Below are 27,851 nucleotides of genomic sequence, written 5' to 3' on the forward strand. Positions count from 1 at the left end.
AAAATAAGCCAGAGAGAATGAAAAGACAAGCCAAAGACAGGGAGAAAATATTTGCAAATCACAAATCTGATAGAGGATTTATATCTAAAATATAAAAAGAAATCTCAAAACTCAGTAATAAGAAACCAAAAACCCAATTAAGAAATGGGCAAAAGATACGAAGAGACACATCACCAAAAAAGATATGCAGACAGAAAATATGCACATGAAAAAGACGCTCAACATCATTAGTCATTAGGGAAATGCAAATTAAAACCACAATGAAACACCACTACACACCTATTAGCATGGCTAAAACATACAAACAAACAAAACCCCCTGATAATACCAAGTGCTGATAAGCAGGTAAAGAAACTGGAACTATCGTACATTGCTGGTGAGTGGTAGAGCCACTCTGGAAAACAGTTTGGTAATTTTTTATGGAGTTAAATAGACACTTGTCATAGGACCCAACCTTTTCTAGGTATTTACCCAAGTGAAATGAAAACAACCATCACACAAAACCCTGTAGGCAGGGCTTCCCTGGTGGCACAGTGGTTAAGAATCCGCCTGCCAATGCAGGGGACACAGGATCGAGCCCTGGTCTGGGAAGATCCCATATGCCGCAGAGCAACTAAGCCCGTGCGCCACAACTACTGAGCCTGTGTTCTAGAGCCTGCGAGCCACAACTACTGAGCCCGCATGCCACAACTACAGAAGCCCGCGCACCTAGAGCCTGTGCTCCTCAACAAGAGGGGCCATCGCAATGTGAAGCCCGTGTACCGCAATGAAGAGTAGCCCTTGCTCGCTGCAACTAGAGAAAGCCCGCATGCAACAACGAAGACCCAATGCAGCCAAAAATAAAATAAATTAATTAAATAAATTAAAAAAAAAATAAGATGGGGGAATTCCATAAAAAAACCCAAAGAAACAAAAAAAAACCCCTGTAGGCAAATGTTATGGCAGCATTATTCATAATCGCCCCAAACTGGAAACAACCCAAATATCCTTCAACTGACAAATGGGCAAATGAACTGTGGAACATGTATACCATGTATACACTTATACCCTGCAATAAAAAGGAATGAACACTGATACACACAAAACACAGGGGTGAACCTCAAGTGCATGATGCTAAGTCAAAGAAGCTAGACTCAAAAGCTACCAGCTGTCTGATTCCACTTACCTGACATTCTGGAAAAGGTAAAACTACAGGGACAGAAAACAGGAGTGGTTGCCAGGGGCTGAGGGTAGGGGAGAGGGGTTGACTACAAAGGGGTGTGCAGGAATTTTCTGGGGTGATGGAACTGTTCTATGTTTTGAGTGTGGTATGTGTAGCTTGCAGAACTGTATGCTAAAAAGAGTGAAGTTTACTGTATGTAAATTATACCTTAGTTGGGAAAAAAAGTAATTCTGGCTAAAAATGTGGCTGGTGGGTCTAGGGCTTAAGGTGTCAGGAGACTCTAGTGACCACAGAAGGAAGTTTCTCCCTTTCTCAGAAATGGCAAAGAAACGACTCAAGAGTTGATTGAACCCACAAGCAGTAAAACAAATGCAAGCCGACACAATAATAAAACACCATTTCCAACCTACCATATTAACAAAGATTAAATGGAACCCCCAGACTCTCAATTTGGTGAGAGGCAGTGACAATGCACTATTGTTCCCTGCTGGGGAAAGCCTAAATTAGTCTAACCTTTCTGGAAAATTATCCTGCAGCTTGTGTCAAAAGCTCTAAAAAATGTACATGCTTTAGGATACCTAGAAAAATGTTATTACTAGGTGATGGGTAACTGATGGCTATTTTGGGCTTACTTGTTAATTTAAAATTTTCGTAACACAAACTTGTATTACTTTTTTTTATTTTAAGATTTTTTGATGTGGACCATTTTTTAAAAATTTATTTTATTTATTTATTTTTGGCTGTGTTGGGTCTTCGTTGCTGCGCTCAGGCTTTCTCTGGTTGCGACGAGCGAGGGCTACTCTTTGTTGCGGTGCACGGGCTTCTCATTGAGGTGGCTTCTCTTGTTGCGGAGCACGGGCTCTAGGCGCACGGGCTTCAGTAGTGTGGCACGCGGGCTTCAGCAATTGTGGCTCGCGAGCTGTAGAGCGCAGGCTCGGTAGATGTGGCGCACGGGTTTAGTTGCTCTGCGGCACATGGGATCTTCCCAGACCCATGTCCCCTGCATTGGCAGGCAGATTCTTAACCACTGTGCCACCAGGGAAGCCCTGATGTGGACCATTTTTTTAAAAGTCTTTATTGAGTTTGTTACAGTGTTGCTCCTGTTTTATGTTTTGGTTTTTTGGCCCCGAGGCATGTGGGATCTTAGCTCCCCAACCAGGGATCGAACCTGTACCCCCTGCATTGGAAGGCAAAGTCTTAACCACTGGACCACCTGGGAAGTCCCAAATGTGTATTACTTTTATAATACAACAATAAAAGTTCATAAAAAAGAGAAAGTATCGCAGAAAAATAGTTATTCCCTTGAATGCGGTCATTCTAAGAATGTATTCCTGAGGAAACAGTCCAAAACAATTTTGATTAAGAATGCGTAAGAATATTAATTGCAGTGTTATTTATAATAACAAAAACTGAAAGCCACCTAATGGTAGCCACATTAGGAAGGGTTATGTAAACTGTGGTATGTCTGTTCAAAGGGAATGCTTTGTGTCTCTTATTTGAGTGACTGGAGTGTGATGCGCGACTCTACTTCCTTCCCTTCCTTGCTCACAAAGGTTGCCTGCTCTCCCTGTGACTCCGGCACCAACTGCTGAGTGCTTCAAGACACCCCCAGTCTCGTCTCTTACCGCGGTGCTCCCTCCACACACCCAACCAGACCAGACCGCCCCTCACCCGCCGCTGCCAAGCAGTAGGGGCCCAGCCTTCCTCGCCCCAAGGCCTCCACTTCAAATCCTTCCCCTCCACCCAGACCCACCGGATGGATTCCAAATGAGGTGAGGTCTTTCCAGGCCATTACTGCTGGTGGCCTGTACTGTAGCCCTTCCTGGGTTCTTCCCTGTTAGAGGTGGCTCTTTTGTGAGGACAGAAACGGGGCCTTTCTCGGAATCTGGGCACACGGTTAACATCCATTTGGTGTTACGTGTCAGGGACTGTTCTAAGTGTTTTATGGGTACAATTCATTTAACCTAACATCCCCATGGCATAGTTACTATTATCATCTCCCTTTTACCGACTGTTACCTCTGAAACATGTTACCTCATTTTACTCACGATTATCTTAGGAAACTGCGGCACAGAAAAGTTAAGCAAAAGAGTCAGGATCAGAGCCCAGGCGGCCTGTCCCAGGCCCATGCTCACAGCTCTACACTCTCTTGCCACTGACTTGAAGCTGGTGGCCACAGGAGAGCTGAGTCTGGGCCTGGGGCAGAGTCTGGAGCAGAAGCATGTACCCCAAAGAGTTCCGAGCTAGGCCTCTGGGTAAACAGGACAGATCTCCACAGGGACCAAGAAGGAGTCCTCGGCAACAGGGAGTCAGGAATCCAGGCCTGGAAGCCGGACAGCCAGGCGGGCGGAGGGCAGGGAGAAGCTCAGGCAGAGCTCTGCTCCCCTCTGAGCTCAGAAGTGTGCTCCTGCAGGCCAGCGGGGAGGCAAGCAAGACTGCAAGCTTGGCTGGACAGAAGCTTGCAGGAAAAGCTAAGTCCCAGGACTTGGCTGGGGTGGAGGACAGGAGAATGAAGGGAGAGCTCCTTGTAATTCCCAGAGCAAAACTCGTAGCAAATCAGGTTGGCATTCTCAGAGCACAGAAAAGTTCCCAGTGCAAATGTACTTCAAAGTCAGTAGACTGCTATTCATTAGCAAACTTTCTTATTTAGCGGACTGCCAATTTAATGCTGACAAGCAGATAAGAAACCTGCTGGGATCCCCTCCCTGGGTGTTGTCCTTCAGGTCTGCACTCATTTCCTCCCACTCTGGCACATTTCTTTTACCTCCCCCCCCCGCCCCCCCCCCCCCCCCCCCCGCCCCGGGGTGGGGGTGGGGTGTTCAAAATTCAAGGGCAATTAAATACTTTCCAATTTGCTTTCAGTATCTGTAGTGTTTTCTTACAGCAAATTGTTAATTGCTATTTTGTACAGGAGAAGACTTTTAAAAACAGAATGACCTTGTTTCTCATTGACTTTTAACGTGGCCCCTTCAAATCATAGCTAGCGTCCCCAGGTAAAATACCAAAGCAGCCACTTCCACACTCAGCCCAAACTCAACGTTTCCTGTGCGCCCGCTTGCTCTCTTTGTGTCTGTATTCTGTCCATGAGACATTAAGCTACTCTGAGGGCTGGGACCATGTTCTAATCTCTTTGTCCCAATATCTAGCACAGTACTCTGTGCCTAGTAGATATTTTTTTTTAAATGTGAGAAATTAAAAACATCAGTCAAAAGGGATGTTCTAAAGTTATAAAATACTTTTAAAGCTCTTAAATTCTCTTTAGTTAAAAATGTCTGTCACGTGCCATTTAAAATGGGAATGAAAGAAGTACAAAACAAACAACTGTGTTATAATAATACCATTCTTTAAAAAGGTGGGAATTTCCTGAGTAATAACAAACAGGGCCACATCTTCAAGATCTACGGGCACAGTGTCCTTGAGCACCCATTGACTGTGGGGACATTCTGAGTGCTAGGAGCAGCTTGTAGCATGCCGCTTCTGTACCAACACCGCAGATTTAGGAGTGAGAAAGAGGTTGCAGCGAAGTATCTGCCTTCTACACAGCTGATACTCAAGAACACAGGCACGGAGGGAGGGAAGGGAGTAAAGAGACAGAACCACAGAATGATGCGAATGAAAACCCAGGCAGTACTGCATCAGGCACCGATAGGAGAGACGTGGAGAAGGAGGCAGCCTGTCGGAAGCGGCTTCTGGAAGAAGTGGGGGGCCTGCTGGGGGGAGCGAAGTGGAGGCCCAGGCCATGAGAAGGCAGGGAAGGACGAGTGAGTACAGGAGACGGGTGGGTGGGAAATGGGGAACACCAAATACCGGCCGCACCACCGAGGGCCTCCAAAGCCAGGGTGCATTTGGATCCAATGGAACAATCCAGCAGCTCGCAAACGCTGGTCTGAGATCAACAAAATGAGAAAAAGGTTTTCCACAAAGCTCAACCAAGTCAACGTGAGACTGCCCTGAACGGTGAAGTTAAGTCTTCCTTTGTTTTGGTGCTAAAATGTTTTCATTTATAAAATCGTGGAGGAAGTAGACGGTAACTGGCTTTTAAAGAAAATGCTCTTGGGCTTCCCTGGTGGCACAGTGGTTGAGAGTCCGCCTGCCGATGCAGGGGACACGGGTTCGTGCCCCGGTCCGGGAAGATCCCATATGCCGCGGAGCGGCTGGGCCCATGAGCCATGGCCGCTGAGCCTGCGCATCCGGAGCCTGTGCTCCGCAACGGGAGACGCCACAACAGTGAGAGGCCCGCGTACCGCAAAAAAAAAAAAAAAAAAAAAAAAAGAAAATGCTCTTGTTTGGCAAAATAAAACCTTGCAATCCTATATCTCATCCCAGAATATTAATGGAAATCTCACTATCCATGAAATCTGCTTGAGGAGATGGCAGGTTCTTGAGTGACAGGTGAAAGCAGCATTTGGGGGAACTCAGTCCGGCAGCGGAGTTCAGGACAGACAGCTGGCAGAACAGCGGCAGAGCCCCCGGCTTGCAGAACCACGCAAATCGGAATCAACTGGGCCTGCCCCAAGAGGCAGTCATGGTTGAAATCTAAGCATCAGCTGCAAGGGTTCCTTTTCCCCAGTGCAGGTTTTACTAACGTCAAAGGATTCCATGTCTCTTACGTAGCTGTTTGGCTCACATTCAAGTGACGTGGGGTGTGACATGGGGGCAGGACGAGGACGTGCAGAGTGTCCTGTGAATAGAAAGGGGAGACTCCAGGAGCTTCCTAATCATGAGAACAATTACCCAAAAGGCAGGGCCCTGGAGGAGCCAAACCTGTCCCGTCTGTCAAAGCCACTGTACCTGAAAGGCTCGCACCACAGAGAGGACGGAGGCACTGGCCACTGCCCCGCTCGACCCCCAGCAGTTTCTTATATACCATCTTGTCAGGGTGAGAGCCCTTTGTCTGACTTCACTGCCCCCTGGAAATGCTAAGGACTTAAGTTTGAATCATCTGGGCACAATCTCAACCCCAGCTGTGATGTGAGTTCTTTTCTCAGACAGCCCAGCAGCAACTAATACAGAAACTCTGTCTTGTGGAAATCATTTCCATTAAAAGCAAAAGCAGGCTCTGATCAGAATTCCCAGAGGGAGGATTAGGCTGGGGATCCCACCATGGTATACAGATCGTTTCCATCTCACCATGGGGGAAGGGCGGATGGAGGCTGATGTTAGCTCACCCCAGAAGGACTCTTTGCAAAAGGCAGGTGGCGGGGCTTGGTGCCTTGCCCACCTTGCCACGCCGGCAAATCAGGTCTCCAACAAGCCTGAGCATCTCCCTTTCCAGGGGGGCACACTGGGGGTCTCTTTGCCTTCCCCCAGAGAGCCTCTTTTGCCGGGCTCCCTGAGGGGCACAGCTTGGTCTGAGGATACAGCGGTGAACACAGAAGTGCTCAGGAAGCCTCAGAAGCACTGCCAGCCCCCTGGGGTGCTAAAGCTTCCCGGCTCCTCACACCTGTCCAGGCAGCTCCACCTTGAGAAAGCCCTCATTACACCCTGTCCTACACCCTGTATGCCCTGGCAAGTAATCAAACACCCAACCCTTTCATTCAAAAGAGGAGGAAACCTCTCTGATTCATAATAAGCATTTAATTCTCTTACATAAGCACACCTCTCTTCTAGAGCTACAGTCCTTCTCCCAGATCACAACTGCCCCATCGTCTTTTTAAAAAGACCAATATGTACAGAGATGCTTAGAGACCTTGAAACACCCTTAACAACAAGCACTGGGCAGGGGCTGGAGATATAAAGGTGAACAGATGCTGTCCTTACCCTTAGGGAACTTACAGCTTTAGGGAAGGAGACAGGGAAGCAAATGGAAAATGACCAGGCAACATGAAAACGTGATCAAGACAGGTGACACGTATAAACAAAGTGCTCTGGGAGCCCTAAGCGGGAGGCGGGATGGATGCGCTGGCCAGTGCAAGCTTCTCTGCAGCAGGATTCAGTTTCAGTCTTCAGCTTCCTGGAAACTAAGAAAGGTTTACAGTGGTGGGGGTAGAGATTTTCCGTTCTATAAGAAATGAGCCTGGATAATAGGCAAGCAGAAAGAACCGGAAGGCAAGTGAAAAGCTTCTAGGGGTGGAGTGGGAGCCATGCTTACTCGCTAAAGTTATATAAAAAGCAGTCTTCAGAGCTCTGCTGAGGATATATTCTGGCCATTCTGACCAAGGGCATCAGCTACTGGTCCTCACTGGCAGCCACTGCACTGGAGGGCACCTAGTAGCGAAGGCCACGCTAGGACTCGGTGCCCGGTATCCCCGGCCCCCAGTCGGGTAGAGGGCACGTTCCCCTCTCTGCCTCTGGCTACTTTCTGCCCCCTCTAATCACCCCACAATCAGAGTTTCTTTTTACAGCATCAACTTCTGGGCTGTTCCAAATGCTCGAACTGGCTCAAGCTGCCTTCTCTAATCCAAACTTTATCAGTAATAGATGGAATCTTTTGATCTCGGTCTGACTTGTGTGTCTATTTCTCAGTGGTTCAGAACTCAGAAGGGACAGGAGTGTGATGGAACACGACCTTAAATCTCAACAGGGTGGGCAATCGGTGACCCTCAGCTCTTCACCAATCATGTCCTTCACTTTGTTTACCATGTGATTCAGGGCTTCCCTTCCCAAGCAGCCTTCTTTCACTAATCCCATCTACCTAAGAACCATCAGGTTGGGTATTCCTTTAGCCCTGTGTCAACTCACTATGCCCTTGCTTTTATCTTACTGAAGTTTCTTGTAAGTACACACAGTTCTTCACAAATTCACTAAGCAACTTTAGGGTGGAAAGTCTGTCTTCCACTGCCTAAGGCTCCTTCATAGAACTATGAGTAGTAGTACTTGTAACACGATAGGAACTCAAGAAATATCTGTCCAGTGAGAGCCGGAAATCATGTCTGAGTCTGTATTTTTAACAACTTCCAGAATAATACTACCTGTATTCCTTCCAATTTTTGAAAATTATGAGTAATTGACTATGTGACATGCCTAAAGGAAGAGTGAGCACATGAAAAGTTTAGGGTTATAATAACAAGCTGCTCAGCAGAGTTACTCCGACACTTAATGATACAGGTTGGTTTTTATGTGTACGCTAACAAGCCACAAACAGTTACCAACTCACATAAGTGGGTGTAATTAGCGCTACTTATACACAACTAGGTCAGGTTTTCAAGGCTGTCTCTTGTCCACGCCTTGGGATGCATAAATGTGGATTGTTTGCTCTGGTTCCATAGGAAATTAGTGTGATTACTAAACCAATCTCTCCTTCAAGGGAAAGATTTCAATACCCTCTGACTGGGGAGTCCTGTGCCCCACGTTCCCTGAAAGCTGGAGGCGGTGGCGGTTCCCTCCTCAGCTGCTCCACTGCGCCCCAGAGCCATCCTAGACAGCCTGGGGGCTGAAGGGCTCAAAAGAGCACAGACTCTTGGCTGCGGGTATATGTATAAATGAGACGAACAGATGAAGATGAAAATCTTGCTCATAATAATGAAACTGGTAACTGGGAAAAAGGGGAAAATTCTGACAGGGTGATAATTACTCTTTAAGCCTCCCTGATTCTAGAACTATCTCCATGGCTGACGTGATGCGCTGCCTGTCAACATTTAACCAGAAGCTCTGAACTTCTAGTAAAAGCCTTCCTGTACTGTTTACCACTACCTTAAAGAGAAGTGCAGCAATTCTTATGGTGGCAGAGATGACACAGAGCAGCTCTGTCCTCTTTAGTCTTAATTCAGTTGGATTTCCTTTTAATTCTTCATGTCAGGCCAACCCAAACAACGTGTGACAGCTACACACAGGACGTGAGAGCAACAAAAAAGGTTAGTGAGGTTACAAATGTTCTCCAAGGACCTGAGACTGCAACGATAGTTCTCAGCACCATTTCAAATAGGATGGGTTTCTTATTGAGTCTAAGGAGTAGAAAGAAGGACTTTGTTTGGGGCAGGCGACCACTCTCCAGTCTCGACTTTACCGAGTTTAGGAAGAAGCTCTGAACCGCCTCTCTTACCATTTTACAGTCTAGGACCCTTATGAGTATTTTTTTTAATAATAGCTAATGCAAATAGGAAGAGTCTATGCTGTAACACACTGAACAATAGGAAAGATGAAATCCAAGACCACAGTCACTGGGACATTTCAGGAGACCTAGTCTGACTCAGAGAAAGAGAGTGAGAGAGAGAGACCAACCCCCACCCCCACCCCCTCCATGTAGCCAGAGAACTCCTGACAGGTATTTCCATCATAGGTGCCCTTATTCACAGGCTACTGGAAAGAGGATAAACTGCTGTGATCTTTCTGGAAGGGAATGTGGCAATGTTTCAAAATTCTTAAATATGTCTATATTTCTGACCCCATCAGCACAGTTCCAGGACTGTCCTAAAGAAATAACCAGAGATCACAATAAAGATTTATGAACATAGATGGCCACGGCATTATTTATAGTATCAAAAAATCAGAAACTAAAAATCCACAATTGGGGCAAGGTTAAGTGTTTAAGAGCATATTCGTATGATGGAATATTACATAGGCATTATAAGGTTTTAGAAGAATTTTGAATGACATGGGGAAAAACTTATGTAATATTAAAATGCAGAATATAAAAACTACATGTATGCTACGCTAACCACTCCTCCCTCCTACCTGAAGTGGGAAATTCATAAGAAATCACAATATACCCAAATATTAACAAGAATATACTTTTGCTTTCATAACCTGATTTAAAGCTTCCTTTCTAAGGAAAAAGTGGGGACCAAAGGGGCCTAACTAAGAACAGAGTGGAGGAACTAAGAACAGAGCAGGAGGAAGTGTTTCTCGCCCTCCTGTGCGTCTGGTGCCACATGCCTCCCCACTACAGCTCATTTCTCTGCAGCTTAAGGACCATTTTGAGGCTGCTGGCTCCCAAATGGCTACCTCTAGGTGAGCCCTCCTGACTGACCTCCAGACCTCTATGCCCACATGCTTATTCCACATCTCGACCTGTTCTGTCTCCAGCTGGCCCCTCAAACGCAACAGACCCTCAGTGGAAGTCATCTGCTTTCTTCTCAGCTCTCCTATCCTAAGGTATTTCCTGGTCAGTCCATGGTACTGCATCAATGCACAATGCCTGAACCTGAAGCCGGACCCCCTGATTCAAATCTCCTCCCTCACCGCCCGCCCCCTCCTTCCACATCTAATCAGGACAGTCCATTTGTCAAGGCTTGCCGATACTCCTTCCTCGCTCGGATCTGTGATTTTCTCTCTCCCCAGGGGCTCGATCTCAGGTTGGGCCCTTGTCATTTCTCTCTTGGAATATAAGCTTCCTTTACTTTCTTCTTTCAGTCTACTCTCCATACTACAGCCAGTAAGCTCTTTCTAGAACACAGTTCTGATCACGTCCCTTCTGTATCTGAAATCGTCCCGCGGCTCCCCGAGCCCGCTCCTGCAGACTTCACGGCCTGGTCCCTGCTCCCTCCTCGAGCTGCTCTCTCTTCGCAGGCCACACCACACGACCTGGAGCAATGCGATGCTGCCCAAAGGCGCCACCCCTCGCCCCTGCCACGCCTGCGCCAGCAGTTTGCATGAAGTGCCCCACCCCGTGCATTCGGAGCCTGGCTAGCCCCTCAAGTCTTTTAAAGGCCTTGGTGTACACACCGCCCCTGCTGGGAAGTCTTCCCTGATCCCGAGACTGGGCCCAGCCTCTCCAATGCAGTCTCACCACACTCTGCGACAGCTCTGTCGCAGCACTTAACGTTTTCTGTGTGGTCTGCCGGCTCCTTCACTACACTATAAACTTAAGGACGGGGACTGTTCATTTCCAGCACCTACCACATACTTGCTTTCTGTACCCAATAAATGCTTTCTGAAGACATGCTGCTGAAGGGAGGACTCTATGACTAAGAAAATAGAGACCAAGTCTACAAACATATCCAACCGCCTGATCAGTAGCTTACTCTTGTGCTCAAGTGATGACATAAATAATAAGATCAAGGAAGAGCCAGATAGGATGATTATGCCCATCCTTCTTACCTTGCACCAACTATCACACTGTACAAAAATTAAAACAGCAGAGAGCTGGAATGCTCATTTCTTAAAAATAACTGCATTGTAGATAAGGAACAGAAACATACTTAACTATATTTTTAAATGCACGATCCAACAAAACACGTTGCTACATACAGCAGCAGGGGTCGGGGATGTGGGGGGAGAAACGCCATACAGCTTTCTGTGAGTCAAGTTTTGCAATGGCTGTCTTCCCACCTTCGGCATCCTACCAGATGGCAGAGCCAGTGTCTCTGCAGGTGGGCTCAGGAAGGCGGGGTGGATGGGATGAGATCTGACTGTGAAGAGGCTGCTGAGCTTGCAGAGGTGGGAAATTAAGAACCACTGCTCTTCTTGCTTCAGGCTAATTAAAGCTACCTGACTGTAAATAGGGTAAGGGAACTGGTGCTAAATGGATTCATTCCTTTACTTCTAGCCTCCAACTGGACCTGCTAAGCATGATACTAATCAAAGGAATAATTTACTTAATTGCGTGAAACTATCCTGAGAGGTAACTCAGCGCAAGTGTTCTCTATTAGCAGCCCAACTCCCCAGTGCAGTGGTGAAGGGCTGCTAAAAGCTGACTGGGTAAGAGAGCTGGATTTCATTTAAGCAGGGTCAGCATACTACAGACCACAGGTCAAATGTGGCCTACCACCTACTTTCTGTATGGCTCACAAGCTAGGAACAGTTTTTATATTTTTAAATGATTCACAAATAATCAGAGGAAGAATACTGTTTTGTGACATGAAAATTATATGAAATTCAGATTTCAGTGTCCATAAAGTTGTACTGGACACAGCCACACTCATTTGTTTGTCCCCGGCTGCTTTCACACTACAACAGCAGGGTTGAGTAGTTGAGACAGAGACCAGACGGCCTACAAAGCCTAAAATATCTGCTAGCTGGCCCTTTGCAGAAAGTCTGCCGAGCCCTTACTTAAAAGGCTGGGCTAGGCCAAGGTCATCCATAAGAGCCTTCCACAGCAGCTTGGGTCCCAAGGTATCTAAAAATTGTTTCCACCAATAAGTTTACCTTTACGATCAAGTCCACTCAAAGAAACTGCCTGAGGTTTGGGCTTCAGAACTGTGCCAGGTGGGAATCATATAAGATGAAGCTGAGAATTTAGTAAAGGCTCCTTTAGTTCTATGGAAACACCAGATTTTCTTCACTATAACTTTCTCTAAATTCAGAAAGTCAACGGCTCAGCAGGAGTCATTCACATCCCCTGACCACCCGCCGGGGACCCCAGAAGTGGCACAGTTTCCTGCAGTCATGCTTGTTTCTCCAGAAGCCCTCACACAGAGTGGCCTCTAAGCGCTATCACCTGACTGAGCAAGGTCGGGCTGGAGAGAAAGCGCCAGAAAGCTGTAGGTGTAGTTTCCTGAAAACAGTCAATATTGCCTAAGAAGTTTTTGTTTGGGGGCTCTATTTAGCACCCCACTATCCTCCCTTGCTATCCTTTCTGAAGGCAACGGCCCAGGCACAGAACTCCAAAAGGAGGCATTCTATCATGTCAGAGTCATCCTATCATGTCAGAGTCAGGCAGGGTCATCTCCACCCCTAGGTGGGAGCAGGCTACCAGGTGTGCACAAACAGAAGTGCCAGGGAGCTTGCGCACCCCCCCCCCGCCCCCGGCAACCAGAGCAGGGGGTGGAGGCCTCTCACGGCTCCCCTTCCCCAAAGCTCAAGATTTGCATATCATTATAAGCCATTATGATTACTTTTACTACAAACACAGAAAAGTCTGGGACTCCCTTTATGGGAGTCTCCTTTTAAGAAACAGGAGTGACGTGTTATAAATCAATAAAATAACACAAGCACCTGCGTTCAATTCTAGATTTAACATGGCAGCAGAAAACAAGGGATATTATTCAACTCACCCAACCAAAAAGCACATAGAATGCACTCGGCACCTGCACTGACTTTCGGGGCAGCGAAGCAAAGGCGCATCATTTCACTGAGCTAGGACCTCTTAGAACTAGGTTCGCCCTCTAGGTAAAAAAGATGCTTGGAGTAGTCCAACCAACCTCGAAGGCAGTGCTGCGCAGTCTGTTTCACACCACAGTACATACAGAACTTGCTAATATTTGAGCATACGCTGGGTAAGCACACAGGACTGCAGGCAGGTGGTCCCAGGGGACTGGAGCCAGCTCCGGTGGCCCTGCGGCCTGAGGGTGCACTGTCTCAGACATGGGCCAGGCAGCTCTGGCCTAAGCTGTTGCCTGCAATCACCCAGTGACCGAGCTGCTCTGCGTTTCTGCGGTTACTGTGACCTCCAAACCAGTCTGTCCTCGACCTGACAAATAGGCCCCACGCTGGTGTCCTCCACCTCACTCATTCTGGAGATCATCACAGTAAACTGATTTCTTGGAAAGGCAAAACTGCTGGCTTAGCAGGTTTATTCTGCGTTCAAGGGCGTACAGCGTGACACAGATGTTGTCCCCTCTCACGGAGGCCTCTCATGGACCCTCTCTAACTGAGGCTGGTGTAGGAGGACATATTTTTTTTAGGACTGCCACCAAAAACGAGGACACAGTGAACTGGGGCAAACAAAGCATCAGAGAGCAGCTCCAAACAGCAGGCTATGCCAGAAGCACTGAGGAGAAGTGGGTTTTCGCGAGGGCAAACGCAGGCAGTAGGCACGGGAGAACAAACGCAGGGACGGCTGAATGGGGCCGTTTAGCTGATTTATAAAGGATCTTGCCAGTGTCCCTCGCTACAGGAGATCGATGTGCTCCTTCTTCTAAAGCTGTGGTCCACACACTTGTTTTCTGGGGAACCAAGGAATCAGCTCCAAGGATGCAATTCCATTATTTTCAAACCTTAATTAACTGGAACCTAATTAGGACTTGAAGGGTTTTTTTCTCACTTTGAAGTAAAACTTTTCTCTCTCAAGTCAGCATGGTGTAAATGGAGGAAAAGCGAACAAAGAGTGGGCTATCTGGGTTTCTTGCATATAAGCAACTCATCTAACCTTTGGGGACTTCAGCTTCTAATCTATAAATTGAGAGGGCTGATGAAATACAGGTATCTAAAGTTATTTTCATTGGGATTGACATATACACACTACTATATACTATAAAATAGATAACTAATAAGGACCTACTGTATAGCACAGGGAACTCTACTCAATACTCTGTAATGGGCTCTATGGGAAAAGAATCTAAGAGTGGATATATGCATACGTATAACTGATTCACTTTGCTGTACAGCAGAAAGAAAACACTGTAAATCAACTACACTCCAATAAAAATTAATTAAAAAGTTATTTTCAGCAATAAAATTCTGACTCTAAGACATGCCAACAGATCAGTATCAACTTGAAACTGTGATCATTCTTCCACCCTGACTGACTACCACACCCCTCCTAATGCGAGCTGAGATTGCTGATGGTCTCTTACAGTGTTTAGCGTATTTAACATATTTAATTCAATCCAATTTTATAACAATCTGATGGGGAAAGGTTTCTAAAACGGTATAGCAGAACCTTCTCATTTGATGTGCCTGAAGCAGTGGTGGGTTAGTTTTTCCAGCAGCTGGCTAAAGAGGGGAATCATACAGAAGAGATACATACATAACTAAACATTTGTTTTACTTAATTTATATAAATTTACATTCATTCACTTTCAGAAAAAATGTAAAGCTTTTTGAAAAGGTATGCTAATTGGATTTCTACATACTTTTTTCTGATAAACTACTCGTAATTCATCATGTATAATTTATAGTTTTTGTTTCATTAAAAGAGAGTGAGAGCTTAGACATCTGTAAAGCAATCTCAGTACAGAATTCCTCCTGAATTTTTTTTTTTTTTTTGCGATACGCGGGCCTCTCACTGTTGTGGCCTCTCCAGTTGCGAAGCACAGGCTCCGGACGCGCAGGCTCAGCGGCCATGGCTCCCGGGCCCAGCCGCTCCACGGCATGCGGGATCTTCCTGGGCCGGGGCACGAACCCGTGTCCCCTGCATTGGCAGGCGGACTCTCAACCGCTGTACCACCAGGGAAGCCCCCTCCTGAATTTTATGATCTTTTCCCCACTCTTCTATAGTTGTCACACCCAAACAGCAGAACTTTTGGAGATTCTTCTTCATCGAGTGTTTCCAAACCATTTAACTTAGTTTTCACAGAAACACCAGCTTTTAAAAATGTTCTTATTTGATCAGTTTACCTAATATTCAGTTAAACTGCATAATTATAACAACATGTACAACTGGTGTAGCAGGATGGGAATAAAGAGGGCTGACCCTTGATACACACAACTCCTGGTGGAAGGGAGCACAGCCAGCACGTGCAGCACACCGTGGGCACTGCTCACTGTGTCGGGCAGAAGGTGCGGCGAGCACTGGCGGAGAGGACCGTGGGGCAGCCAGGTGAGGAGTCCAGGGACGCAGGTGGAGAGGCCTGTGTAGTGCCTGGGAAGAAGGGCAGGGCCGGAGAAACTAATTTTGGTGTTATCAGCATCTAACTGGTAATTAAAATCATAAGAACACAGGAATTCATTCAGGGAGACAGTGTGGATAGAGAAAAAGAGGGTGGGGTAGACTCCAGGGAATGCCAACCGTAAAGAGGTGAACAGAGGAAGAGGCTCCAGCAAAGGGACCAGCAGGACATGACTAGAGATGTATGAAGAGAAGCAGAGAACCAGTCTGCTTCTCTGCTTCTCTCCTGGGCCAAAGGCAGGACAGAAGTCCAGGAAGCAAACACTGAGAAGCATCCTTGGATTTACAACCAGGCAGCCGCTGGTAAGTGAGAATGAGCTTCACGCCCCAAAGAATGATCTCACTAAAGGAAGGAGAGGAGATCCTCCATCCTCTTCCATGCCCGTGACGCCTCTTCCACTGGCTCTGCCATCTCCTTCAGCAGCCACTCTGTCTACTGTCTCCCAAGTGGCATTCTCGAGCAGGCAGGTCTGCTCAGGCTACCTGAGCCCAGGCAAGGGAAGGAGGGGCATGAGGGTTCCAGAAGATGCCTTGACTCCTCCAAGCACAGGGAGAACAGATGATCCATTTGTCCCAAGAGCCACTAACTTATTCGTAGGCCCAGAGCAGCAACTGTTTGCCATGCCTTCTGAGAAGCATTTGTGTAAGTTTATCACAAAAAGTAGGACGCAATGAAATCTTCAATTAGAAAGTTTTAAAACAAGGGCTGTTAAACTACTGATAAGCTACTCATAATTCATCATAATTTCTGATAAACTACTCTACTTTGAGATCTCTCCAAGCGGAAAGGCTCAGAGAAAGAAGTCTCTGCGAGGCTGCGCTCTGCCAATGGTCTGACGAACGGCTCCCTCAGCCAATCGTGTGGCCCAACTCATTTTCCAAACTCCCAGAGACTTCCCACAGCGTACAGAGACCAGGGGAGGAGAGCGAGTTCTCTGGGGCTCGGGTAAGAAATATAAATGAGAAGAAAAAGGCTGCACGATATGGAACAAAGGCTCTACTCTGTAACGTACTGGCAAGTAATGAGGAAGGAATTGCTGGATCTTAAGAATTACCAACTCTCAGACGTGGAAGTCGACCAGGTCTGAGTGGCAGCTGTCTGAGTCCCAGAGGGCCGTCAGCATGCCCGTGGTACTCAAGAGCAATCGATACTATTCGGGGCCACTGCTCTCTTCAACAGCCAACGTTCTACAGTCTCCTCAGTTCTCTGCTTTTTCAGATATTAATCCAGATATTTGTAAACATATAAATCTTTTTGGAAGACAAGGGATAAGAAGGAACACTTTTGTTTTAAAGCCTAACAATCAGATATTGGTCAACTGCTTTCTACACTTCCATGATTCCTGTTCCCAACTCCCGTAAGAGGGATGTGAGATGGAAACTGGGTGAGGATCAAGTACTGGATCCAGCCTCACCAGGAAGACCAGATGGGAGTTCTGGTCACGGAGCCACCCAGACAGACACCACCCTTTCGCCTTGGCTCATGTCATCAGGCCCTGGGTGCCTGTGGAGTTGGCAGGGCAGGTGGGGGGTGGTTCCTGCCTGCCTCAGAGGACACTATTTCAGCGCAGTGATTGAGGAAAGGAGGAGGGGGGAGCCCAGGACTGCCGCGCGAAACCTCACACACACTAGGTTCTGGCCGAAGTCAAACCTGCTGGTTGTTGACAAAAAAGCAGCGACTGACCTGATCCAAACGAAGTGCGCCGTCCACAAACCGCTGCTGGCGTAACTCCTTTGCGATATGGTGGAGGTTCAAAACAGCCCGGTGCACTTCCTCACTGGTGTGCTCCGGGGAGACGGGGGGCAGCTCCTCCTCGGGGATCTTCCTAGTGGGGCCTTCAATCATGCTCTGTGCATGTTCATAGCTCAGTTTGGTGCAGGAGCGGATGACAGTCTGGCCAAACCATTCACTGAGGATCTGCAAAGATGGACAGGTTGTGAGGGAGAATGTTTTTCGGCTTTCTTCTTTCACGCAACCATTCATTAGTACAAGTTCTACAGATCCACTGAGCGCCGGCTTTGTGCTCAGAGCGCCACTTGGTTCTGGCGGGGTACAAAGAGCAGTCATATGGGGAGCTACTGCCCTTAGGGAGCTCAGGGCACGGACTCTGCAGGCGGTGGAAGTCGACGAGCGGCCTCTAAGCACACGGGAGGCACGGGCGAGGCCGAGCAGGAGGCTTGAGGCGAAGGGCCTGCTGGAGGCTTTCTCATGAGTTGGGAGAGTGGCCATCAATGCCAAACTGGAAGGGAGAAGGGATGGACGCCGAAGATGTGACAGGTGGGGAATCTTACTGGACCTGATGGGGGCTGAAAGAGAAGGTGCGGCCATGGACAGAAACAGAGAACACAGGTGCAAAGCAGGACGGAGGCAGCCAGGAAACCAATTCCAGTTTGCTCTATTTGGAGCATTTATGTAGAGACAAAGGTCCAGAACAGGGTTTCTCAGCCCTGGCACTACTGGGCTAATTCTCTCTTGTGCTCTGTAAAATGCTCAGTGGCATCCTTGGACTCTACCCACTAAAGGCCGGTAGCACCTCCCCCAAACCCCGAGATGAAAACCAAAAATGTCTTCAGACGTTGCTAAATGTTCCCTGGGGGAAACGCAGCCCAGCTGGAGAGCCTTTCAGCAGTGGTGCTTGCTGAGTGGTGGGATTAAAGATGTTTAATCCTTTCAATGTGTCTGTATTCTCTATAATGAACATTTATTACTTTTAAAACAAAAATAAAACATTCAAATATTTTGGGGACTCCTGGGTCTGAGGTGCAGGGAGGAGATCCAGAGGGCGATCTGCAGCAGGCACTCGGGGCCTGGGGCAATGACTGGGCTGAAGGTGGGAGCTGGCATCATCGACCAGAGGGTCCAAGAAGGGAAGAAGGTAAGTAGGAGAGTCGAGGCTGCATTCTCTACGCCCTCCTCCATTTTGGGGAGCCAAAAGAGAAACTGGAGAATGGAAACAAACAAAAACCAAGGGAGTTCAAAGAGCCAGGAGAAAGATTGGGAGCGTCCAATATTAGGAGAAACAGGAGAAAGGGCCTCAGAGAAGGGGGACTCAAAAGTTACAGCAGACACTCCCGGCACTTCTGACGAGAGAGGCACCGCTTACACACTTTCCGTACGGCAACTATTAAACTCACACAGCAACCCTAGGAGGTAGGTATTTTATTATCCTCATTCTGCAAATGAGGAAAGCAAGGCAGAGACACATTAAATAAGCTGCCCAAGGTCATACCACTAGAGAACAGCAAAGCCAGGAACTGAACGCAGGCAGGCCCGCCCCAGAGTCTGAGCGCTCAACCACTAGTGTATGTCAAATGCCACTTGGATGTCAACGAAGACGGAAACAAAGAAAAGGTCTTTGCATTTAGTTACTGGTGGTCTTTAGGAAGGCTATTTTAGGGGGAAAAGTATGGCGAGGGGCGGCGGACAGGGTCGAATTGCAAAGATCTCAGGCATGTGCTGGGAATGGATTACAGGGATGCTGCCACAGCACTTCTCGTCCTCAGGGCAACCAGAGCCCTGCCTTTCCTCAGCCTGGCACACACATGCCACGTGCCACTCAAACAGCAACATCTTCTGCGTGTGTTATGATGGGAAAAAGTTTGGGACGCTCTGGGTTAAGGATGGGTGAGGGACTTCCCTGGTGGCACGGTGGTTGGGAATCTGCTGCCAATGCAGGGGACACGGGTTCGAGCCCTGGTCTGGGAAGATCCCACATGCCGCGGAGCAACTAAGCTCGTGCGCCATGACTACTGAGCCTGCGCTCTAGAGCCCGCGAGCCACAGCTACTGAAGCCCGTGTGCCTAGAGCCCATGCTCCGCAGCAGAGAAGCCACTGCGATGAGAAGCCTGCGCACTGCAATGAAGAGTAGCCCCCGCTCGCCGCAACTAGAGAAAGCCCACTAGCAGCAATGGAAACCCAACACAGCCAATAAATAAATAAATAAATAAACTTATTTTTTTTTTAAAAAAAAGGATAGGTGAATGTCCAGCAGTAGAGGCAATGCAATGAGTGTGGGTGACCGCTTCCAGAAGGACGGTAGGACAGGGATGTTGTTGAGCAGGCAGGACAGAGGCCTGTGCCGTGTTTGCAGGCAGGGGAAGAAGCCAGTACAAAAAGAAGATGCGGTGCGAGAGAGCAAAGGGAGTAGTGCCAAGTAGTGCCAAGGTGACCCATCCAGGAGAGAGGAAAAGTGGCCTGGAGAGGGCAGGAAGAAAAGGGGAGGGGACGGGGGAGGAGATCTCGAGGGGAAGAAGAGAGAAGGTGAGAGCACTCACAGTGGATGGCCCCGATCTTTGGAAAAGTGTAGGACAAAGAGTGAAGGGGGCTGGGTGGGGTTCAAGGGCATGAAGACAGTGGAGAAGGTCAGAGATAAATGCTGTGGGAAATGTGATTCACGAGCAGGGAAAAGCCAGATGTGCTGAGGGGCAGAGTGCGCTTGGGAGAAGGCAGGGAACTCCAATCGGCCGCAGAAACTTTCTCCCTGGGCTTGCAAACACCCTTTTCATCAAGTAAACCACTGTGGCCACAACTTCAGAGACAAGACTTCCCGAAAAAGACCATCTGAAGGGTCCATAGGTGTTTCCAGTGGGGAACGGGAGAGCCCAGCCCACAGCTGTCCACACCACAAACCTCTAGGGGACACAGCTCCTACCCTGGATAGCTAGAGAGACCCCTCTGATACCCTCTCCTTCCAATGAAGGAAGAACCAGTACTCTTGAAATGGCAGCCATGAAGCACAGGAAGAGAATGGTAGCGACCACTGACATTTTTCTTTAGTTCAGTGCAAAGAGCCTTATTATGAAGAGTCTTGAATCTGTAATATCAGACTTTCTTTCTTTAAAAAAAAACCCTCAAACTATACTTTCTGGACTATTCCAAGAGCTACTCCTATCTCAAAATACAAGCAATTCAAATACTGTGCTCATGACTCTTCTGCTATGGCAAGCGGGTCCTGAATTTGGCTCTCAGGAGGTGTCTGTGTGTGCTGAATGCGAGAGAAATGGTAGAGGCAATTCTAGGGACTGCCCAACAGTCCTGTGGGGAAGTAGTGCGTGCAGGCCTCCAGAAGAGCCCCTTTCAAGGTCAGCCATGCTTGTCCTTCCATCACACCCACATTTCCTGAAAACTCCCCACTAATGGAGCTGCTCCAACCTCTGCTAGGATGACAGGGCCACGACCTATTCATTCTTGTGGTCGCAAAGTCTTCCCCCTGGAGAGTCAGCTTGTTTGCTTTTCTCCATTTCATTCCAATCCTGGTCAGTCAATCCTCCTCCTTCTGTGTCCACATCTTTAGCTTGGGAAAATGTTCCTTTCTGTTCGATTCCACTCCTTTTTCACACACTCCCTCAGGCATCCGGCTCATAGGGTATCTGGCCTCTTGAGGTCTGTGTCCTCTTTTCCTAGAAGACACAGGTAAGCCCTGCACTCACACAGAGTAACCACCGCACACAGGCAGGGAGACTCGTACCACCCTGACTGGGCATCCATTTTCATGCAAACTGCTGCGTCAAGAACTGCTTTAAAAAGCTAGTGAAAGCTCCAGGCCCTCTCCCCTGAAGTATTTACAAACAAAATTTTGCAGTAAGTTCCAGGAGGTTCCTAGACACCCTGCCACCCTGAAGTCCACGGATCCGGCTCTAAACAGCTTTGTTGCTCCCTCTGAACCCTCATTTATAGGGCTGAGCCCTGACCAGGGGCCACTTTTCATCCTGAGGGGTTCTTAAAATGTATTAACTGTAACTTGACAAAATCAGAAGTCTCGCACTCCTCATCAAAACTTGCTAGCAGTGGGACTTCCCTGGTGGCGCAGTGGTAGAGAGTCTGCCTGCCGATGCAGGGGACACAGGTTCGTGCCCCAGGCCGGGAAGATCCCACATGCCGCGGAGCGGCCGGGCCCGTGAGTCATGGCCGCTGAGCCTGCGCATCCGGAGCCTGTGCTCTGCAACGGGAGAGGCCACAACAGTGAGAGGCCCGCATACCGCCAAAAAACAACAACCAACCCCCCCTCCAAAAAAAAAACTTGCTAGTAATACAGAATGGCTGCACTATCTCAGTCAGTTTGAGCTACTCTTTTTTTTCCTAACAGGCACCTCTGCTCCTTCAGCTTGTTTTCTTATCAGTCAACGACAGCACCCACGAACACCAGCAAATCTGAGACTCCGCGCTGATGAGAAGCTCCCCACAGCTCTTTCACCTTACTTGAGCCTCCCCTCCCTTAATGCCTGCATTCCACAAAATCTGTACCTTCTTTTTTTTTTTTAATTAATTTATTTTTGGCAGTGTTGGGTCTTTGTTGCTGCGCGCAGACTTTCTCTAGTCGAGGTGAGCGGGGTCCACTCTTTGTTGCAGTACGCAGGCCTCTCATTGTGATGGCCTCTCTTGCTGCGGAGCATGGGCTCTAGGGCGCACACGGGCCCAGTTGCTCCGCGGCATGTGGGATCCTCCCAGACTAGGACTCAAACCCGTGTCCCCTGCATTGGCAGGCGGACTCCCAACCACTGCGCCACTAGGGAAGCCCTGTACCTTCTTTTGGAACATACAAAGGGCTGAAGTGGAAGCTCTGAAGCGCCAGCAAGAACATCCTGGCCCAGTGACAGTCGGGCAGCAGAACCTATCCTGCTTCAAAACAATCCAGTGATTCTGGGAATCATATCTGACACACGGACTAAAAAAATTCTTAGGCCAAGAAACCACACTGTGGGGAGGCAGCAAGGATACCCATCGCAGCCTTATCCAGAGAAGGGCAACAGGAAAGCTGAGACCCAAACAGGGCCAGGCGGGGGGCGGGTGTTGGTTTCTGGGGGCAGCGTGCCTTACAGTACAGGAGGAAGGCCTCTCTGGATGAAACACCTCATTAATTTCCAATTTGGAAACTAGATTCACATCAACGCCCCGTTCGTAACCAGGGCCAGTGGCAGAAGACAAAAGGACAAAGAGTTTTTCATGGAAAAAGTAAAAAAGCCATGAGGAGCTTCATAAACAGAACCCTTCAAAGAAGAATCATGTCCTTCCTCTTCCCTTCATTTAATCACAGGATTTGGGTCACTCCCTTTCTGCAGGCGGCAAGTTTCCTGCGTATACTCTAGGACGCTCTTACGTGGAACGTCAGATTAAATATGTTGCCAATACCGACGGAAGGCATCTGGCTGGAAAAAAACCTGGTTAGAAACGAGCAAATACTGTCTACCTCAAGACCTACTTTCCGGTAGCAGGTAGGACAGGAAGTGGCTCAACACTGCAAAGCACCTGGCCCTGCTCGGTGGCAGAACTCTCATACCTACGACCCTTTAAAATCTCTCCAACACATCTGGGAGGAGGGCATTACTCAGCGCATTTTACGCTGAGAGAAAAGGTTGGGGATTTGTGAAAAGTCATACAAACTCCTAAGTGACAGCCAGGATCAGCTCAGACTCAAAATCTAGTGTTATTTTTATTATATTTCAGCCAAAGGTCATGAAATAGATAGTGAAGTAAACAAAATAATATCAACTTTCTATATTTTATAGATACAAAGTTGTGAGAAAACCATATCCTTTGAAAACAGTTAATTTCCATTCAAATGTATTTAAAAATTTATCTTCTAAAAAATATGCCAGTGTCTCATTAAGAAATATTTGGTTCGAAAAACTGCTAATCGGGTTAATTTGTAATTTTAAGTAATTAGATGCAAAATCACTCCTGTAACATCTCTGGGCTTCTGTACGTAAAATATTTGGTTCAAAAAAACATATGAGGAAAATGAACTTATTTACAAAACAGAAACAGACTCACAGACATAGAATACAAACTTGTGGTTACCAAAGGGGAAAGGGGGGAGGGATAAATTAGAAGTTTGGGGGCTTCCCTGGTGGCACAGTGGTTGAGAGTCTGCCTGCCGATGCAGGGGACGCGGGTTCGTGCCCCGGTCCGGGAAGATCCCACATGCCGTGGAGCGGCTGGGCCCGTGAGCCATGGCCGCTGAGCCTGCGCGTCCGGAGCCTGTGCTCCGCAACGGGAGAGGCCGCAACAGTGAGAGGCCCGCGTACCGCAAAAAAAAAAAAAAAAAAAAAAAAATTAGGCGTTTGGGATTAGCAGATACACACTAATACATAAAACAGATAAATAACAAGTCCTAGTGTATAGCACAGGGAACTATCTTCAATATCTTATAATAACCTGTGATGAAAAAGAATATATATATATTGTTTTTCAGCTATATATATATACACATATACATATATACAGCTGAACCACTTTGTTGTACACCAGAAACTAACACAACATTGTAAATCAACTATAATTCAATAAAAACACACACATAAACAAACAAATGGAAAACATAATAGGAAAAAAGAAACATTTTCCTGTCTGGAACAAAACCAGGCTGTTGAGTTGGCCAGGGTCGGGGCGCACGGATTTCTGCCGCTTCTTAGCTGTGGACACGAGGCAATCACCCCAGGGTGGGGAGGCCCAGTGGTGAAAAAAGGCAAAGGTACCAAGAGGAATGTGTCCGAAAAGAAACTGGGCAGAAAGAGGCAGGGCTCGAAGACAGCTCGGACAGGCTGATGGCAACATGTCTGTGATGGGAGGGTGCTGGTGACGTCATGCAGGGAGCAGAGGCAGCGGCGGTGAGGAGCGAGCAGGGGTCTCCCCTGCTGGGCCTGCTCCTTGCACCAGGCCTACGGTGAAAGAGCGAAGCACAGGTCACTTCTTAAAGAAGAACAGGGAGGACCGTGGTAGGATCAAAGAGTAAGTAACAAGACGGAAGCACTGTCAGCAACACGCTTCATTTAGACCTCGCTGTGTCCTCTCCTACTGTGGCCGGACTGGGCCTGTTACCCGAAAACTGGGTTCGCCTCTTGGTGGGTGTCAAGCCAAAAGACACAACCAAGCCAAAGAGCGGGGGAAGGAAGGATTTATTACTTGCAGCAAAAGGAAGGAGAACACTGGGGATCTTTCCCAAAGAAATAGTGCTGGCTTTTAATCTGTGTTTTCCAGATACAAGGAAACCTTTCCCCTTAAGCTAATTATAACCTACAACAACTTGGTAAATTATACCTTTGTGGGTAGGATTGAGACATTTTTTTCTCTCTACCTGATTCCTCTAAAAACTGAAAACTCTTAGATTCCCAGCAGCCTCATCAAAGACTCTTAACTAGCTTAACTAGCTCATGTGCAACAAAACTAAAGGAAATTCTCCAGTGAAACTGTCACAGAGCATAACTACTTATGACAAATATCACTCTGAAGTTTCTATGATGAAAAAAGCGGTCCTACAGAACCGCGTGGCCCTTGATATTTTAACAGCTGCTCAAGGAATGCTGAATGCTGGTTTTTATACCTGATGAGTCTTCTAATGAGAAGACTCATTAGAAGATGAGTCTTCTAATGTGACTCACCTCACGACGCATATGAAAAAAAATTAAATCTCTTCTCTGAATGATCCTCTTCCCAGGTTAGGGAAAATGGTTTGGTTCAGGGGGCTCTTGGATCAAGTCTCTGCTAATGATGTTGCAAAATTGCTGTTAACTGTCTCTCCTACTGTACTTCTCCGACACCTGCTAGAATAATGCTATGCAAGTGAGAGGTGCAGACACTACTCCGGCGGACCCCAAAACTTCTCTAGCTCTAGCAACAAGAGAGTTTCACTCCTCTAACCAGGGAGACTACAACGCCCACCCTCAGCCCTGTACCCCTCAAGAGAGAAGAGTGAAATATCTCAAGGCGGGGGGCTATGTAAGCAGACAGGATAGGGGGTCCCCAGAGCAAGAGAACCAGACGGAACTCTCTTAAATAAGAGAAACCATCTAAGGCCTCAGTCATTGTGTGATCTGAGCCTGGCTACAATGCTTGCCCTTGCAGAAGAATAGGTCTCAGTCGCTGAATTTAAGGGAATGAAAGAAGGTAAAAAGAAACCACTGTTACCAGGCCAGGGAGCTAACTTAACCATATCGGAGATAATATGTCAGTTATAAAGACTCCTAGTTCTGTTTCAACGGTAAAGATTAGCCTCAAGCACATTTCTGAGCTGTTTTGCAAAATTCAAACCCCCCTTGAGTGCTCATCTATCAGATTAACTGGAACCTACGAATGATGACGTTGACTTTTTCTGATCCCCGTGATTTCAATCAACTACCACCTGGACTCCGTCAACCTCTGCCCCAATTCTATGCTGAACCCTCCACCCTCCTTTGCTGAAGCCTTTTCAGGAGTATGCATGCATCCTTAGCTTAAAACTTCCCCAATTTTGCTCCTCGGCGGGACACTGCTTTGGGAAAGATCCTTGGTGTTCTCCTTACTTGCTGCCAGTAATCAATCCTTCCTTCTCTCGCTCTCTGGCTTGGTTGTGTCTTTTGGCTCAACACCCACCAACAGGCGAACCCAGTTTTCAGGTAACAGGCCGACTAGTGACCAGTGCCAAGGGGAGCTGAGGAGGGAGCATGGGCGGCAGAGGGCCATGTGTTTGCCAGTTTTAGTTATAAGGCAGGTTACTTATGTGCTAGAATTTTCTGGAGGATTTATTTGTATAGAGTCAACTGTGTTCTCTTCTACTGTTTCAGATGACTTGCCACCAGCCTAGTCTGTTGTCCCTCACACTATAATCCGGCCCATTCCTATTGTCAGAGAGGAGGAAATTTTCCTCTACCCTTCTAGGTTCTTCTGTCTGGTCCAAGAATTACACTGTCATGAGACAGATTAATAGGAGAAAATCAAACAAAAGTTTAATAACATGGTATACGTGGAAGAGACTCAAGAAAGCTGAGTAACCCACTAAAATGGCTGAAACCTCACCTTAAATACCACCTTCAACTAAAGACAAAAGAGGATGTTGGGGGTAGTTTAGGATTTAGAAGCAGAGGAAGGAAATTCACATGAAGATGGAAAAACAAATGTTTGGTAAACAAATGTTTGCCGGGCCTGGCAGAGACAATGGGACACAGAGGAGAATTTTAACAAAACAGATTTTGTGAGGTTCCTCCCTGTCTACCATACCAAGTTCATCCTATAGTTATCTATGGTGACAACTCCTTCCCTTCGGGAAACAGGTCCTCTACCTACATTCTTTAGACAGTTAGGGTAAAGTGAAAGTTTCTTCCTGAGTCTTTTGGGTCTTGATTGTTTTCAGCTCAAAATAATCTGCATGTCAAAGAGACATTCTGGAGTGGCAAATTTGCTCCCATACACCATCTTGCCCTGGAGGTAGCTGTCTACACTTCTAAGCCTAACAAGAAGGAAACAAGGAGACTTCCTCAAGTGTCTGCCTTGCAAACCTAGGAAATGGCAGAAAAGCCTGAAGACCGGGAAGTGGTTAGGAGACAAGAATTCCTTTCCTGTGACAGAGGATGAGGGTCCACGCCTGAGCGGTCTTTGAACAGTGTTCCCTTTACTGCAGACAGTTGCGAGCGAGCCGGTGGGGAGGGGCGGGAGGAAGCTTTAAAGGTGGTGGACTGGCTGGGAGGCCTAAGGGCTGTGGGAAGGAAGCTGGAGGTGGAGGAGAGGGAGGAGAGGGAGGAAAGCGTAGAAGAGCAATGGAGGAAGCTTCTCAGGATTGCGTTCAGACTGACCCAGGAAACACAAAATCACAGACATCTAAAGCCTGTGAGATTAATTCAGCTCCAGCCTTTCAAAAGGAACAACCTAAGCCATCTCTCAAAAAAAGAGGTCCATCCTTATTTTTTTTTTTTTTTGCGGTACGCGGGCCTCTCACTGTTGTGGCCCCTCCCGTTGCGGAGCACAGGCTCCGGACGCGCAGGCTCAGCGGCCATGGCTCACGGGCCCAGCCGCTCCACGGCATGTGGGATCTTCCCGGACCGGGGCACGAACCCGTGTGCCCTGCATCGGCAGGCGGACTCTCAACCACTGCGCCACCAGGGAAGCCCCCATCCTTCTTTTAAAGACATGCAGCACAGCGACGTGTTATGTTGTTTATTAACCTCAGAGCCCAAGTCCTTACAGTTAAGTCAAATCCACGATTAGTAACATCAAAATGCAGGAGAAAAGGTGATTAAACATAATTTTTCGCTCTTTGCACGACAGTCTTAAAAACGATAAGTGTCTTGTTTTGTTTTGTATTTCTTGAAAATATTCTTATTTTAATCTCAAGGATTCACAGCAAAATCTGTGCTCAGGATTTAGTCTGCTGTTACCTTGAAGTGACCTTACATAAGCCTCTAATTGCCCCGTACCTTCACTAGCAAACCAGGACACAAAGTACACAGGGGAGTTCTTCGAAAGGCTCCTCTGGTCCCAGGCTGTCTCTACAGGCCTGAAATAAAACAATT

At 47.5% G+C, this 27,851-nt stretch overlaps 1 protein-coding gene across 2 annotated transcripts in view; it reads right to left on the minus strand.

Annotated features, from left to right (window-relative positions):
- The window catches only part of DIS3L2 (DIS3 like 3'-5' exoribonuclease 2), a 373,784-nt gene that overhangs the window by 58,912 nt on the left and 287,021 nt on the right, over positions 1 to 27,851 (minus strand). The window contains exon 13 of one of the 2 annotated variants that reach the window (XM_030872348.3): positions 17,275 to 17,508. The exons of the other annotated variant lie outside the window; for it this stretch is intronic. Coding sequence (XP_030728208.1) covers positions 17,275 to 17,508 — 234 coding nt within the window. The remainder of the gene's footprint in view (positions 1 to 17,274; positions 17,509 to 27,851) is intronic. 2 annotated transcript variants of the gene reach the window in all.

The sequence above is a fragment of the Globicephala melas genome, chromosome 7 (assembly GCF_963455315.2).
Source record: "Globicephala melas chromosome 7, mGloMel1.2, whole genome shotgun sequence".
Classification (NCBI taxonomy): Eukaryota; Metazoa; Chordata; class Mammalia; order Artiodactyla; family Delphinidae; genus Globicephala; species Globicephala melas.